We start from the raw sequence: 14,714 nt of genomic DNA, 5'->3' as shown, positions 1-14,714 counted from the left end.
GTACATGTGGAGAAGGGCAATTGCTTTGATTTTATTTTAAAAAATAGGTGCTGTAATAGGTATTTTGAGATGATAGTCATAAATCTTTATTACTCAAGATCCTGAGTAATGATTCCAGATATTCTTGGTTTCTTTCTAAATTATTATATATTTTATCACTTTATTATATCCAGTAAGCAATTAGTCTAATGGACTATTTGGATAGAGGCTAATAATACGTATTTCTACTCGTTGCTGTTTTTAACCAGTTAGTAATTCATAAAAGGACACATTCTCTGATCCCATGACTGTCCAGTTTACTCAAGATCCTTGGAAAGGAACTTTGAAAGGTTTATGAACATTCAAGAATGTCTACTTCATTTAATGCCAAATGGCACTAAATGTATATTGGCAAGACAGGGCTGCCTTTGCAAAATCCATGCTAATTTTCCTTTAGTAATTTTTGATTCTTCAAATATTTATTTATTTTTAATTTGTTTGTCATTTCTACCAATTTATTCAGAATTGATATTAAAGTGGCTGGCCTATAGCTTGAAAGATTTTAACAGATCACTTTAAAAATTGGTGCTATACTGATCTTCTACCCTGGTACTGAGACTTGATTTAAGGTACAAGTTGACTGTTGGGAGATCAATAGTTTTACATTTAAATTCTTTAAAAACCTTCCATTGAGTGCAGTCAGAACCTGGTGGTTTGTAACTGTCTTTCGAGATGTCCTAGAATTGTTCCCTCACTTTGCTTTAGTTGTTCCAATTACTTCTCTGAGAAAATCAATGTAAGCTCCAATATCTGTGCTATATATGTACAGAAAAGATGGATGTAGAAATTAGTTTCATTTCTTTGCAATTCTCATGGCCACTTTGAATCCCTTTTGTTGTTTTTGTTGTCTAATAATTTCCCTGGGCACTTCTTTGTTCTGACTATATTTAAAGTTCTTACTGTTTTCTATAATGTTGCTCTACATCCTTGAGTTCTTCAGTTTGCTCCTTTATACTATATCAGAACTAGTAGGCTCTTTCCTATCATTTCTATAATGCTTATATCCAGGAATTAATACATACCATTGATTCTCTCCATTGTACAAGGATGGGCAGCACTCCCAAGCTCCATTTTTTCTGGCAGAGGGTTGCAGGAGGCAACAGCCAAAATGGAGCTCAGGAACCCATTTTTGCTGACAGAGCACTCAGGCCACCACAAGCGCGCCCGACACAAATGACATTGAGCTGGCCATGCCCACTCTGCCCCCCACACCAGGGGGCATATCACAACCCTGATACGACCCGCAATGAAATTGAGTTTGACACCCCTGTTCTAAAGGAAGCCACTTTCCTATAGAGTCAGCTTAGAAGTTGCTCTGTCATATTTTTGACCACCAGGCTAGCTTCATTTGGGTTCAACAAAGCCCATCTCTATTGTATAGGGTTGGCCTGTCTTCAAAGATTCATAGTGTTTAGCACTATGAATCTAAGTCTTTGTACCTTATACCAGTGTGTCACTCACTCACTGAAAATTTCTCATCTTTGCATATCTAACTGGCTTTGTCCATATAACAAAGAACATTTTTAAGAATGCTACATTTATAGCTCCAAACATCAGCCTGCTAACAAACAATCTAATTCTGGCTTCCAAGATTGGCCAACTATATTGTACAATGGTATTGATATTAACATGGACCACATCAGTGGTCATTTTCCTCCAGTATCCAGAGATTTACATATATACAGTGTATGATCACTTTTTCACAAGCCAGACAAGCTTCAGGGTCATCTTCATATTTCTCACAAACTTATATATTTATGTTTTTCACGAAATGATTAATGAATCACCAACCACTGCCTCCAGAGGAATATTCTGGAAGCAGATTGAGCAAATATGAGTTTATTGCCTAAATATCAGATTCCTCTTTATCAGAAGAAAGAGTTCAGTGCTGTAGTTAAGGCATTAGGGTAGAAACTAGGATGCTGTAAGTTCATGTTTCACTTAAGGCATGAAGCCAGCTGTGTGACCTTGGGCTAGTCACTCTCTTATAGAGTCCTAGGAAGAAGGCAATAGCAAATCACTTAACAAAAATCTTGCCAAGAAAACTGCAGGAACTATTCCAGGCAGCCAAGGCACATACAGCATGCACACACACATGTATACCCACACACAGAAAGACAGACAGACAAACTTCTTTGTGGGACCATCTTTTATCCTTGAAATGATAACTTCATTTCCCAAAGAGATTCTCCGTAACAAGGAATATCTATTAGTAGGTAGTTAGTAGAAATAGGCCTTCAGGAAACTGACTCCAAAATTTTAATTATTTCAGCTATCTTAAGAGAATCTTGAAAGCCAGACTGTTTCGTTTCCTCCCTTTTACACCAAATTGGATTAGGGTGGATCCAGTCTGAGTTTCTTCCTCTGTTTCTTGGATTTAACACATATTTTTGTTTTGTTCTACAATTCTCTACTGGGTCATTTCTATGACTCTCTAAACTAACATTCTGGAAGTGGGACAAAGCTTTTGAATCTTGTTTACATATCTCTGATTCTCAGTATCTGCCACCTTAGTTTCAATGGAACAGACTTGATCTGTAAGAGTTCATTGTATTGGGTATGAAGCTTTATCATGTACCCAACAGGCAGGTAGTGATATACAATGAAGTGAAAACTGGAAAGCAGTTTCTCTCTTACTTTTATCTTTTTACCAGTTACATTTATAAACATGATTTGTTTGTTTTTTTGGTTGACCTAAAAGATAGATAGGTGCTACATTTTTACCTAGTTCCAAAGCCTGGGTTTCTCACAATGGAGAAGAATGATCACTGAGCTTTTTCCTCCCTTCTACTCCTTTGCAAAGCTTTCTGTCCTCACTCTGGCCATGTCCCAAATGCCTATCTTTTTATAAAGAGGCAAAGAAAACTTCCTTTTTATCTTTCCTAAATTTATTAGCAGGAGACATATTTCATTTCAAGAGCAGATTCTCGGAGTTCCAAATGATTAGCAAAAATAGCACCTACTATTGACCACCTGAAACTCAAGACTAAAACATTCATCATAACGTGTCAGTATGATCTATGTTTGGAGATTATGGAAACTAATTCAAAAATATTTCAGGGATCCAGAATAATAGAAGACTCTTTATCATGCTGTCTTCCAGCAGTGTGACCATGTAATACATTCTGAAATGGACTCTTGTAACTTGACAACAGATTATTTCAGAGCCAGATAGATTCAATGTTTGTTTCCAGTATTACATTTAGAATGGTTGCCTTCCAGCTGCTATTGAATTACCTATTTGTTTTCAAATAGCGTTTTATAATAGCATTGAATTAAAACTATTATATAATACAATTATTGTACAAAAGTTGGTTATGAACTTTTGCATAATGTTTTAGTGTGTTGTTAAAGGAAAATCTAATATAGCTAGTAAGCCTTTGTAACATTAAAATATTTCCCTGGTAATCTGATCTTTTTCTTTCAAGGATTCCCCAGAATTTGATTTGTTGTTTGAAAATGCTTTTGACCAGTGGGTGGCGAGTACATCCTCTGAGAAATGTACATTCTTTCAAATCCTCCATCATACTTGTCAGCGGTATCTTACAGACAAAAAGCCAGAATTTATTAATTGCCAGTCTAAAGCTATTGGAGGTAAGTGCTACATGTTTTAATCCCTGAAGATTTTTGTTTTAGGACATTTCATTGATTATAAATTCTATAATATAAATCTATTTATATTTATAGTTTATTTATAATCTAGAGCAGTTTGGCCTAGTGTTTAAGGCAGAAGGCTAGAAAGTGGGAGTCCATGAGTTCTAGCCCTGCCATAGCCATGAAAGCACAGGATGACCTTGGATCAGTCACTGTCTCTCAGCTCAGCTCACCTCACAGGGTTGTTGTTGAGAGAAAATAGGATGAAAGGGTGTTACACACGGTATGTTTGTAACCTTGAGTTATTTTGGAAAATAATTAAGGCAGGATACAAATAAATATATGCATACATATAAATACCATATTGTTTCGACTATAAGACACACATTTTTGTCTCCCAAAAAGGAGTGTAAATGTCTGTGCGTCTTATAGACCAAATATTGCCGAAGCCCCGCTCACCCACCAGACATTTATTGCCTCTGCATGCCGCTTTTTGAGGCCCATTTTTGAGACTTTTTATAACCTATTTTTTAGGCTTTTTTCGGGCCATTTCTTTTGGGAAAAAAGGGCCCAAAAAGTTTCAAAAACAGGCCAAAAAAGCCTCAAAAATGGGCTGAAAAAAGCCCCCAAAATGGGCCTAAAAACCTTTTTAAAAAGCTGAAAAAACCCTTAAAAATGGGTGGAAAAAAGGCTGGAAAAGGGTTGAAAAAAGGCCCCCAAAAAGGGCTGAAAATGTAGCACGCAGAAGCCAAAAACTTTTTTTTCTTCTTCTTCTAAATTTAGGTGCGTCTTATAGTCAGGTGCATTTTATAATCCAAAAATACGGTACGTACGTACGTACATACATACATATATACATACATACATACAGCTACTGTTTTTAAAATTCATCCGGATTTGTTGGTAATATACATATACAAGATTAACTTTGATCCTAATAAAAAAATATTAAAACATTCTTCTGGGCTTTGAAGTAAGATTTATAGACATTCTAATTATTTAACTAAAGCATCATTTGATAATGCTAGGAGAAGATTTTCCCACATAATCATTTTCTGCCTGGTTTTAATCTGTTTTGCTTCACTGCATAAGTATATTCCCTATGGAACATGTGTCACTTTTTAATTCCTTTCTCTATTGGTTTTATTGTTTCCTATTTAGCAATAATTGATTTTACAAGTCTTACTAAAAGAGAAATTTCTAAACTAGACTGGGAGTTGTTGGACAATAATCACTTCTCTTAATGCACTTAATTTTATTGTACTAAAAAATTCTTTCTGAATCAGCATCATTGGTAACTGCAGATCTTGCAAATATTAATGTGCATCAGATCTTTTAAGATAAAATTATTATGTGTGGCCCACTCAGTGTTTGTGATTTTCAGGAAGAAATTCTGCAATTATATTTGTTAGGTCTTAAATTACATTAAGTCTTCTTGTAAATGTGTTTTTATTTTCCATTTTCATTTTCGTACAGTCACATATATACTGTGCATAACCGGGGTCATATAACATTAAACAATAAACACAGCCATTCCTCTTGTCAACAAAACCCCCCAAAATAAAGACCCAATGTACCTCTTCGACCCTCCATACACCCTTTCTTTCGCCCCCCTCCAACTTTCCATCTTCCCTCCATCATTCCCCTCTACCCTACTTCCCCTCCCCCTCTACCACTCCCTCTCCCGGTACATTAAGTCTTGGGGGCCCAATTTTAGAACCGGTATAAAGTGTATAGCTTGTATATTGCAGCAACAAATTTGCTGCTCCAAATTCTTTATTCATGGTCACTTGATCTCTAACGAGAAGAGGTCTTGCTACATAATTTAAAATTGCTTTGAAATCCTGTAATTTAGAACCAGCTGAAGTTCAGAAATTGGCAAATGCTCTAGTGCACTTCTTCTCCCTGTAGGCCTAAGTGAAGGAAAGTTTATGTTGGTATTTCAGCAGCAAGAACTAAAATGCCTGACTGAATAATGTTTTATGATTGCAATGCTTTTGAAATAATTAAAGCTTCCATTTTTATCTCCCAAACCCATTAATTGGAATATCAAAGGGATAATAGATTGATTCTGTACTTATTCCCTATTATTAATATTCATTATGTGTGCTTGCTGTACTTTTCTTTCTGTAGAAATTCGTAATGTCAAAGGGAAAGAAGGAGACTGATGATGACATACTGTAGAGACATAGTCTTTTATATGTTCCCTTAGTTTCTCATGGCTTTTACAGTGGACTAGATCAGTAATGGCTAACCGTTTCCAGACCGAGTGCCTAAAGTGTGTGTGCAAATGCGTGTGCGTACCCCTGAACCCCCAAAATTCAATGTGTGTGCATCCCCATGCATGCGCCACACATGCACCCCATGCATGTGCATGCAACCCCATGCATACACTTGTGGTCCCTGCATACACGCATGGTCCCCGCATGCACGAGGCAGAGACCCAAAAACCAGCTTGCTAGTGGGAGGCGTGCGCGCAAGCGCGGCAGACCTGAACTAGGGCAATGGCTCATGTGCCATTAGAGAGGGTACTGCGTGCCATAGGTTCGCCATCACAGCACTAGATTATAGTAGTCCTCAACTTAAGACCATTCATTTAACGACCATTCTAAAGATTTGGTGAAAAAAGTGACCTACACTGTTACAATTTGTAACACGTTTCAACCATTTCAACAAACCCCGGGATCAGATGTTTGTAATTTGGGAGCTGAGCAATTGGCTTCCTTTTACAATGGTCCTGAGGCCATATGATTCCTGTTCATGGCCTTTCCAGCCAGATTCCGACAAGCAAAGCCAATTGGGGAAGCTGGATTTGCTTAATGATGTAATTCGCTTAACAACAATAGTAGAAATGGTCAAAAATTTGATCTGGTCATGCAATGACTTGCTTAATGATGGCATTGCATAGCAACCAAAATTACAGTCCCAGTTTTGGTCATAAATCAAAGACTACCTGTATAATCTGTATAATCTATAAATGAAAAGCCTTGTACAAGAATTCATGTTGGAGCTTCAAAATGTCATGCAGTGATTAAGATGTTATTCTGGCTGCAGGAGATCTGTAGGGTTCAGTCATAGAAGCTCCCTAGGACAGTGTTTTTCAACCTTTTTTGTGCAAAGGCACACTTTTTTTTCACGAAAAAAATCACGAGGCACACCACCATTAGAAAATGTTAAAAATATTTAACTCTGTGCCTATATTGACTATATCTTCTCAATTTACAATTATCTCAATTTGCAATTGTCTTTTGTGAAGTATAAATCAATTTATCAATTTAAAATCCACTCTCTTGAGATTATACTTCCTAGAATGCTAGCATCCATCCAAGGGTATGAGGTAGGTATTACCTAGTTCCTCACTCATTATTCCAAAACTGAAAGCTAACAACAGCATCATTGAAGTATAGGAACAGTATTGGGAGAGGACCAATTGAGGGCATTCAAAATCTTGGAACTGTTTTGCATGAGTATAGCCTGTGCTTTAGCTTCGGAGCCATCCTACAGGAGCGAGTCCAGTGAATTTGATGGGGGGGAGCAAAGCTGGGAAGAGGCGGCAGAGGTGGGTGATCGCGGGAGAAACTGCGCTTGGGGTGGCGGGGCTTGGGCTCCCTTTCCGAGGCAGCGCAGGGAAGAGAGCAGCATCTGCGCTGCTTTTGCTGGAGGTGAGGGAGCGCATGGGAGTCCTGCGGTCTTCTGCCTTTCAGGGTTCAGGGCGAGGCTCGTGCGCGGAGTTGCCCCTTTGGGCTCGTGTTCATCGCGGAAGGTCTCCCGTTCCAGCTTTGCGATTTCCCCCTTCCCGAGTTTGCTTTGAACCTTGCCCCTTCCTCCCTTCCCGGGACGAGAAGAGCCCCGTTGGCTTGTCTGGGCCAAAATCTGCCTGCGGGAGGGTGACGGGAACGGGGAGGAGGAGGAGACATTGCTAGGAAAGCGGGGGTGCTGGCTTCATTCCTCTTGCTTTGCGTTCAATCTCCTTGTCCTGATTTCTCTGCCGGGAAATAAGCCCGGAGGAGCCAGGTGCAAGTCAGCGGGCATTTGCGTGGTGCCGCAAACGCGATCCTGGAATCCCCGGCTGGGGTTGTCAAGCAGACCAATCTGCAGCGCTCCCGAAACGGCGGGCTTATTGGGGGAAGCAGTGGTTTTTTTGGGAAGTGAATGGCCTCAAAACCTGCGGAATTCAACTAGTCTTGTTTTGAAGAGCTCCGCTGAAAACACCAGGCGGGTGTTTTTCCTACGGCACACCTTACACTATGTCACGGCACACTAGTGTGCCGTGGCACAGTGGTTGAAAAACACTGCCCTAGGAGACTTGGGTCAGATTGTCTCTCAGGCTAAGCTAGTACAGAAGGCTGTTGTTATGAAGAGAAATAAAATAGAGGCTATTATTATGAGGAAAAATATGAGGCTATATGCTACCTTGAGCCTGTGAATGAAAGGCAAGATAGCTCTTAACATTATTATTTTGGAATTAAATATTTTATAGGGTTTCATGTTCATTTTTATCGTATTATTGGAATACATAATTCCCATTGAAAGGTATTGTGTGTTTGATTTCTGAAGGACAGAGTGACTTTACATGAAAAAGAGTGACCTGTCTATGGAGATTCTCAATCATCCAGATCATGGTTGTCCTAATGGTGATTTTTCAAAAATGCAACTGGTCTTTTTTTGGGGTGGGGGTGTTCTTTGAAAAGGCTTAGCTTGAAGCTTCTTCAGTTCTAACTGAACAGTTCTAACACATCTAACTAGTTAGGACTGAAGAAGGTTTTTTGGATGAGAAACGAAATCCTTTCAAAGAAAATAACCAAGAAAGTCCAGTTGCCTTTTGGCAAAAGCACCTTTGGGACAAAATAATGATGCAATGAAGAGATGTTTGCACTTTATCAGACCACTGAGAAATTGGTGTAGGTTAGAAAGTTAGTTGTACATTTGTTGGTTGAGAGAATACATTTGATTAAATGAATAAGTCTGAACCGTAGAATATCAAACTATGGATTTGAAACCTGGTTGCTAAATCTTATAAGAACAGTGAATGAATAATGTAAAACACATATAAGAATGAACAGAATGTAAATGATTCAGCCTTCAGCACAAAATTAAATAATTAAATGTGTTGTTTAAGATATTTACAGACCAATGTTTATAGTGTTGTTAGAGGTATGATTATATGTACTTTTAGATGCCAATGGGCCATGTCTTGTCTAAAAACTCAGGTGATATACAGCAGACCTTGGATTTATCTTAGTTCATCCTTTTTTTTATACTTTCCATAATATTTTCCCCCAAAAGGGAATATCACAATGTGCATGCATACAATATTGTATAAGTTCTCAAATAATAATCATTGCCATAAAAGATCAGAATTACCTCAATATTTAATACGCAACCACAGTTATCAGCTTCACAGATGTTTAGCTGTCATATAAAAATCAAAATGCTAAATTTTCCACCTACGTTACTCAGAATTAAAAAGGGACTAAAAATATAAATGGGGAAGAGATGGATTGACTGATGATTGATTGATTGATTGACTGACTGACTTTTGAATATCGTTTGAAATTTGGATCCTGTTAAAGAAATATACATTGACATATTTTTGAAGTACAGATGGTATTATATATGTACAGATTTGATATTTTGTGTAATTTGCACCATGGTAGATGGCAGTCTGATAGAATATCCAGAACTAATTTATGATATTACAGCTCAATTTGCTATGCATTACATTGGGGAGACATAATTCACCATATTTAAATGGTTTAGTGGGAAGTTGACAACATATATTAATTAGCCATAACCCCAGGCACCCAACAATATTCATTTATCTCAACAAATGAAAAAGAATCACTGAAAAAAAAATCTTATACTGAACCTATCTTCAGGTCCATCTCTTGCAGCCTTTCAGAATCTATGCTTTCCTGGATTGTGACATATGAGATTCACATGGTGAAGCAGATTATTAGAGTGGTGCTTTTTAATACATGTGGTTGAGGAAAAATTGTTGGATGTCAGAGATCAGGAGACGTGTTAGTATTCCAGTATTGAGGGGCTGCCACAAAGAGGAAGAGGTTGATTTGGATTCCTAAGCACCAAAGGGCAGGACAAGGAGCAATGGATAGAAACTAATCAAGGAGAGAAGCAACTTGGAATTAAGGAGAAACTTCCTAACAGTGAAGACAATTAACCAGTGGAACAACTTGCCTTCAGACATTGTGGGTGCTTCATCGGTGGAGGGTTATAAGAAGAGACTGGACAGCAGCTTGTCTGAAATAATATAGGATCTATTGCTTGAGCAGGGGCTGGACTAGACGACCTCCAAGGTCCCTTCCAGCTCTATTTTGATTCTGATTCAGTCCTTTTCAGATAGAATGCTCATTTGAGAGTTACTTTATTTCAACATAATCTTTTCTCTGGCAAATATAAAGAGAAATGTATATACAAGTAGTCATCAACTTATAACCACAATTGGGTCCAGAAATTTCATCACTAAGCAAGGTGGTGCTTAAGTGAGTTGCACTTGATTTTACATCATTTTTATCATGGCTGTTAAGCCCATCACTGCAGTTGTTAAGTGACTATTTCTGTCATTAAGCAATTCCAACTTCACCCATTGTCTTTGCTTGTCAGAAGCCGGCAGGGGAGGTGACAAATAGCAATCACGCATGGCCCCTACATGCCGCAACCATCATAACTATATACCAGTTGCTAAGCATACAAATTTTGATCACATGATCATTGGGTTGCTGCAGCGGTCATAAGTGTGAGGACTGGTCATAAACAATTTTTTCCAATGCCATTGTAATTTCAAGGGGTCACAACCAATGGTTCTAAGTCAAGGCTACCTTTAAGGTAAGGATTACCTCTCTGGACTTTTGAAGAAAGGGAAATATATAGGAAACGGTCAACTTACAACCACAAAATTTCTGTTGCTAAGTGAGACAGTTGCTAAGTGAATTTTGCTCCATTTTACGACCTCTCATGCCACAGTTGTTAAACGAATCACTGTAGTTGTGAAATTGGTAACACCAGTGTGAAAACAAGTGAATCCGGTTTCCCCATTGACTTGACAGAAGATTATTCCCATGACCCTGGGACACTGCAACCATCATAATTATGAGTCAGTTGCCAAGTGCCTGAATTTGGATCAGGTGACCATGGGGATGCTGCAACGGTTGTAAATGTGAAAAATGGTCATAAGCCATTTTTTCCGGTGCCATTGTAAGCTGAGGTCTACTGTACAGACATAGATACATACACGTAATGTCTGTGCAGCTCACTATTTTAAAATTCAGAAGAAGAGGTCGAATTCTTTTTGATGAACTTATCCAGTGGTAGAAACTTGGAAGAGAACCAACACACAGCCATTGATTTCCTTAGTGTCTTCGGTGAAGCTATAATATTTCAGCCACATGCAGATGTTATGACTGATGCTGCAAATGATTTGACAAACTGAAGTGCTATACAAATACCCAACAGAATGACCATTAAACAGATGGAGCATCTCTCCTGATTCCACAGACATAGGGCTCCACTTCTAATTCTTTGTCATTCAAAGCAAAGGGATCGGCGATCAGGGAACAAAGGAGCAAAATAGACACTGTTTTTCAGTCGGACTGGAGCACATGGCCTCATTATAAATCGAACAGCCACAAAATAGACATTATACCTAAGACAGGGGTCAGCAACCTACGGCTCTGGAGCCACATGTGGCTCTTTCATCCTTCTGCTGTGGCTCCCTATCTATCGCCTGTTGGCTCCACAATTGATAAGGCTTTTGGTTGGACAAGTAGAGGAAAAAGGACTCAGTGCTAGGAGGAGACTCTATGGTGGGGGAACCGGATTTCCAGTCGGCTTCAGAATTGAACCCGGGGCGGGCGGTTCCAGTTAGGACCTTTGTGGTTCTTTAAGTGTTTAAGGTTGCCAACCCCTGCCTTAAGAGGATATAAATCACTGCAGATGCTTCCCTAATATTAAACTTTACTTTTTTCGTTGTTGATTCACCTAGTCCACATTGACAGTTTGTTGTAAAACTAATGATAGCCCTGGTATCACTTCCCAAAATGGATATTGATTGCTTCTGAAAAGAGAACAATTGTCTCTCTGTTGTTCCAAACGTTTTTCTCTTGGCCTTTTTACGTGGTCAGGTAATTGGTGAGAATTCTGCAAGAGACAAAAGTTAGCTATATGGCCAACATATATCACATTGCAGTCTTAACCGAAGGATTACGTTTGTGGAGGGTTTGAAGCATTTCATTCCATTCTGAGGATTCTGTAGTTTAGCCAGGACCATGACATTTTATTACAGCCACGATAGAAGTTTGCTAAATAAATAAATGGAATATTAAACCATTCAGACTCAGCTTAGGTCACAGTCAATGCAGTAAAATATTTTGCTTCATTTCCGTTCTGATTCTGAAAATATCTATCCATTATTATTTATATGATTTATATTTATATTATTTTATATGAGTTCTATGCGGTCTAAGAATTTGGGCTGATATTAAAACTGGCACATAATCACTGGTAATTTTCCTCTCTCACAGAGGAGAGCTATAACTTTTTTTACACTATTCTGTAAACCTCTTCTAAAATCAATACTTCACAGTTGGAAATAGTATCATTTTCTTTTTTAAAAAAATCAAAAGGCTTTTCTGATGTTTTTGCTCATGGAAAAGTGTTTTTTAATCTGGAGGCCTCAGGTGTAAGGTATGAGATTTTTCAAAAGGCATATTTCCAGTGGAAAATTCCTCCATAAAATGTTTAATAAGAGGTTTTGTTAAATTCAAGGAGTCTTAGTAAATGTTTATGGAATTTAAGTTTTTTCTAAAATATTTGTTTTTTCTAAAATGTATTTTCCACATTATTCAAGATCAGTTTGTGATGGAGAAAATCTCAAAGTTAATAGCAAATTTTATTGGTGAAAAGGAAATATATATTTTGTAGAAAAATGACACAGGAATGATCATTTGTGATCCTGATCTAGATCAGACATTAATTTACTGTTGTTTATTTAAAAGAAGAAAATCCCAAACAAGATTATTGATCTAAAACCATATATATTTTTACTGGAGTTCCATGTAAATTTAGAAGTTTGCAATAATGATAGCATAATAAATTACTGATGAGAATTATTGGTGGCTCATAGAGATAAAGACTAGGAATTGCAAGGTTTTTTAACATAACAAAAATGAAAAAAAGAACTTGTAAGATTATTGGTATTTTGCATGAGGATGTTTATTAGCTAAATTAAAGAATTTGCTGGCTGAGTGTCAGACATAAAAAAAGAACACATCTATAATTTTTCCCCTAGTTCGATTCTCTTTAGACCATACTTGGTCCTTCGCTGTTATAGTTAATCATTGTTTTTCTCCAGCCAAATATTGGTTGAAATAAATTAGATATCATTTAAATATAATAATAAGATATTATATAAATATAATAATTACAATTATTATATTTAATGTAATAATGACAATACTGACATGGATCACAAAAAGTAGGAGTATAGAATAAGATATAAAATTCATTAAAAATGCTTTAAATTGTTTTTTTTTATCCTCATAAAAATATGTAACAGATCTGATCTCAGTGTGGCATTTTGGGGTCTTCTGCTATAATTAAATAGGCAGCACATAAATATAATAAATATATAAATAAATTAAATCTGAATTCTGTATTTAGTATTATAACCTGAATATAATGCCAGCTTGTGAGTGATAGCAGAGTACACAAGCATGAATCCGTATTTTGTTTATTTATTCCTGCGATTTCTTAAAACAAAGAAAGCAGCTCATTTCCTCTTCTGTCCTCGTTGCAGTAGAGATGGAAGTGAAAAATAAACTCTGAGTTTCCAGGATAGTTATCTGAAGCAAGCAATCTAGCTGACATGGAAGTAAACATGTCTAAAGCTAGGACTTCCATGATTGTCTCCTAGGTCTTTCTCACTAATTAACATTAGGAAAATGCTACCAAGTAATGCTTATATGGTGAGTAGAACTATTCTCGTCTGAATCCAGCTGCTGTTATATTAAACTATACTGAGAAACAAAACTAAACAAAATGATGCATTAATCGGGGTATCTATTAATAGGAGTATCCTATAAACTGCTGTTGTTTTCTGCCTGCTTTTAAATTACAGTTAGTCCTTGACTTATGACTGGCCGCTTAACAACTCAGGTAGCCCTTGACTTATGACTGGCTGCTTAACAAGTATTTAAAATTATGACAGAAGTAACAAAAGCTACTTACAATTCATCCTCAAAATTGCCACATATATATCAATAGCATTTAGACGTAAATACCGCTTCACAGTGCTTTACATCCCTCTCTAAGCAATTTACAGAGGCAGCATATTGCCCCCAACAATCATTTTACCGGTTCCACCACAAATGCGGGCACAACAAAAGCACGCCTGACTAAACTCGGGGGGACTAATGTGCGGTGACAAAACCGTGCGACGAATGAGCGACTAATTAGCCCTAAAGCGCGCTGACAGAAGCGCGCTGTAACGGAACCCTAAACCTAACCCTAAACCTAACCGTAAATCTTACCTTAAATTAAATCGCGCTTCTGTCAGCACGCTGTTGTCGGCGCGCTGTTGTCAGCGCGCTTTTGACATAGCAGTTTTAGCGCTGCGATGTTGTCGGCGCGCTTATGATGTTCGCGCTTTTGTCGGGTCACGCATTTTACCAATCTCTGAAAGTTGGAAGGCTGAGTCAATCTTCAGCCACTCAGAATCAAACCCTTGGAGTGAGCAATGAGTAGCCCTGCACCCACTGTGTACCACGGTGCTATATACCCCACAATCACATGATTGCATTATGGGCTCTTGATAACCAGCTTGCATTTATGATTGTTGCACATCCCACAATCACATAACCACAATTTGCAACAATTTTTGCTGTTTTCCAGCAGAAAATGGCAAAAAAAAATCTATTTAATAAGCTGGATTTATTTAATGATCACATGGTTCACTTAACTTGCTCTACCGCTGTAATAAAAACAGTCATAAAATGAAGTATTATCATTTGGTGCCTCAACTTAGCCATCGCAATGACTTACGACTAATTCTCCACTGTGGTCAT

At 37.7% G+C, this 14,714-nt stretch overlaps 1 protein-coding gene across 2 annotated transcripts in view; it reads left to right on the top strand.

Moving 5' to 3' along the window:
- The window catches only part of STXBP6 (syntaxin binding protein 6), a 107,200-nt gene that overhangs the window by 75,042 nt on the left and 17,444 nt on the right, over positions 1-14,714 (top strand). For both annotated transcript variants that reach the window (XR_015697721.1, XM_087723199.1), the window contains exon 4: positions 3,468-3,633. Coding sequence is in view for 1 of the 2 variants with exons in the window: in XM_087723199.1 (XP_087579325.1) it covers positions 3,468-3,633 (166 nt within the window). In the remaining variant the exon portion in view is untranslated. The remainder of the gene's footprint in view (positions 1-3,467; positions 3,634-14,714) is intronic.

The sequence above is a fragment of the Thamnophis sirtalis genome, unplaced genomic scaffold, assembly GCF_051295495.1.
Source record: "Thamnophis sirtalis isolate CommonGarterSnake01/CBP01778 unplaced genomic scaffold, rThaSir2_p1.2 scaffold_1, whole genome shotgun sequence".
NCBI lineage: Eukaryota > Metazoa > Chordata > Lepidosauria > Squamata > Natricidae > Thamnophis > Thamnophis sirtalis.
The sequence above is the reverse complement of the archived record's forward strand: the minus strand, read 5'-3'. Positions and strand labels throughout refer to the sequence as shown.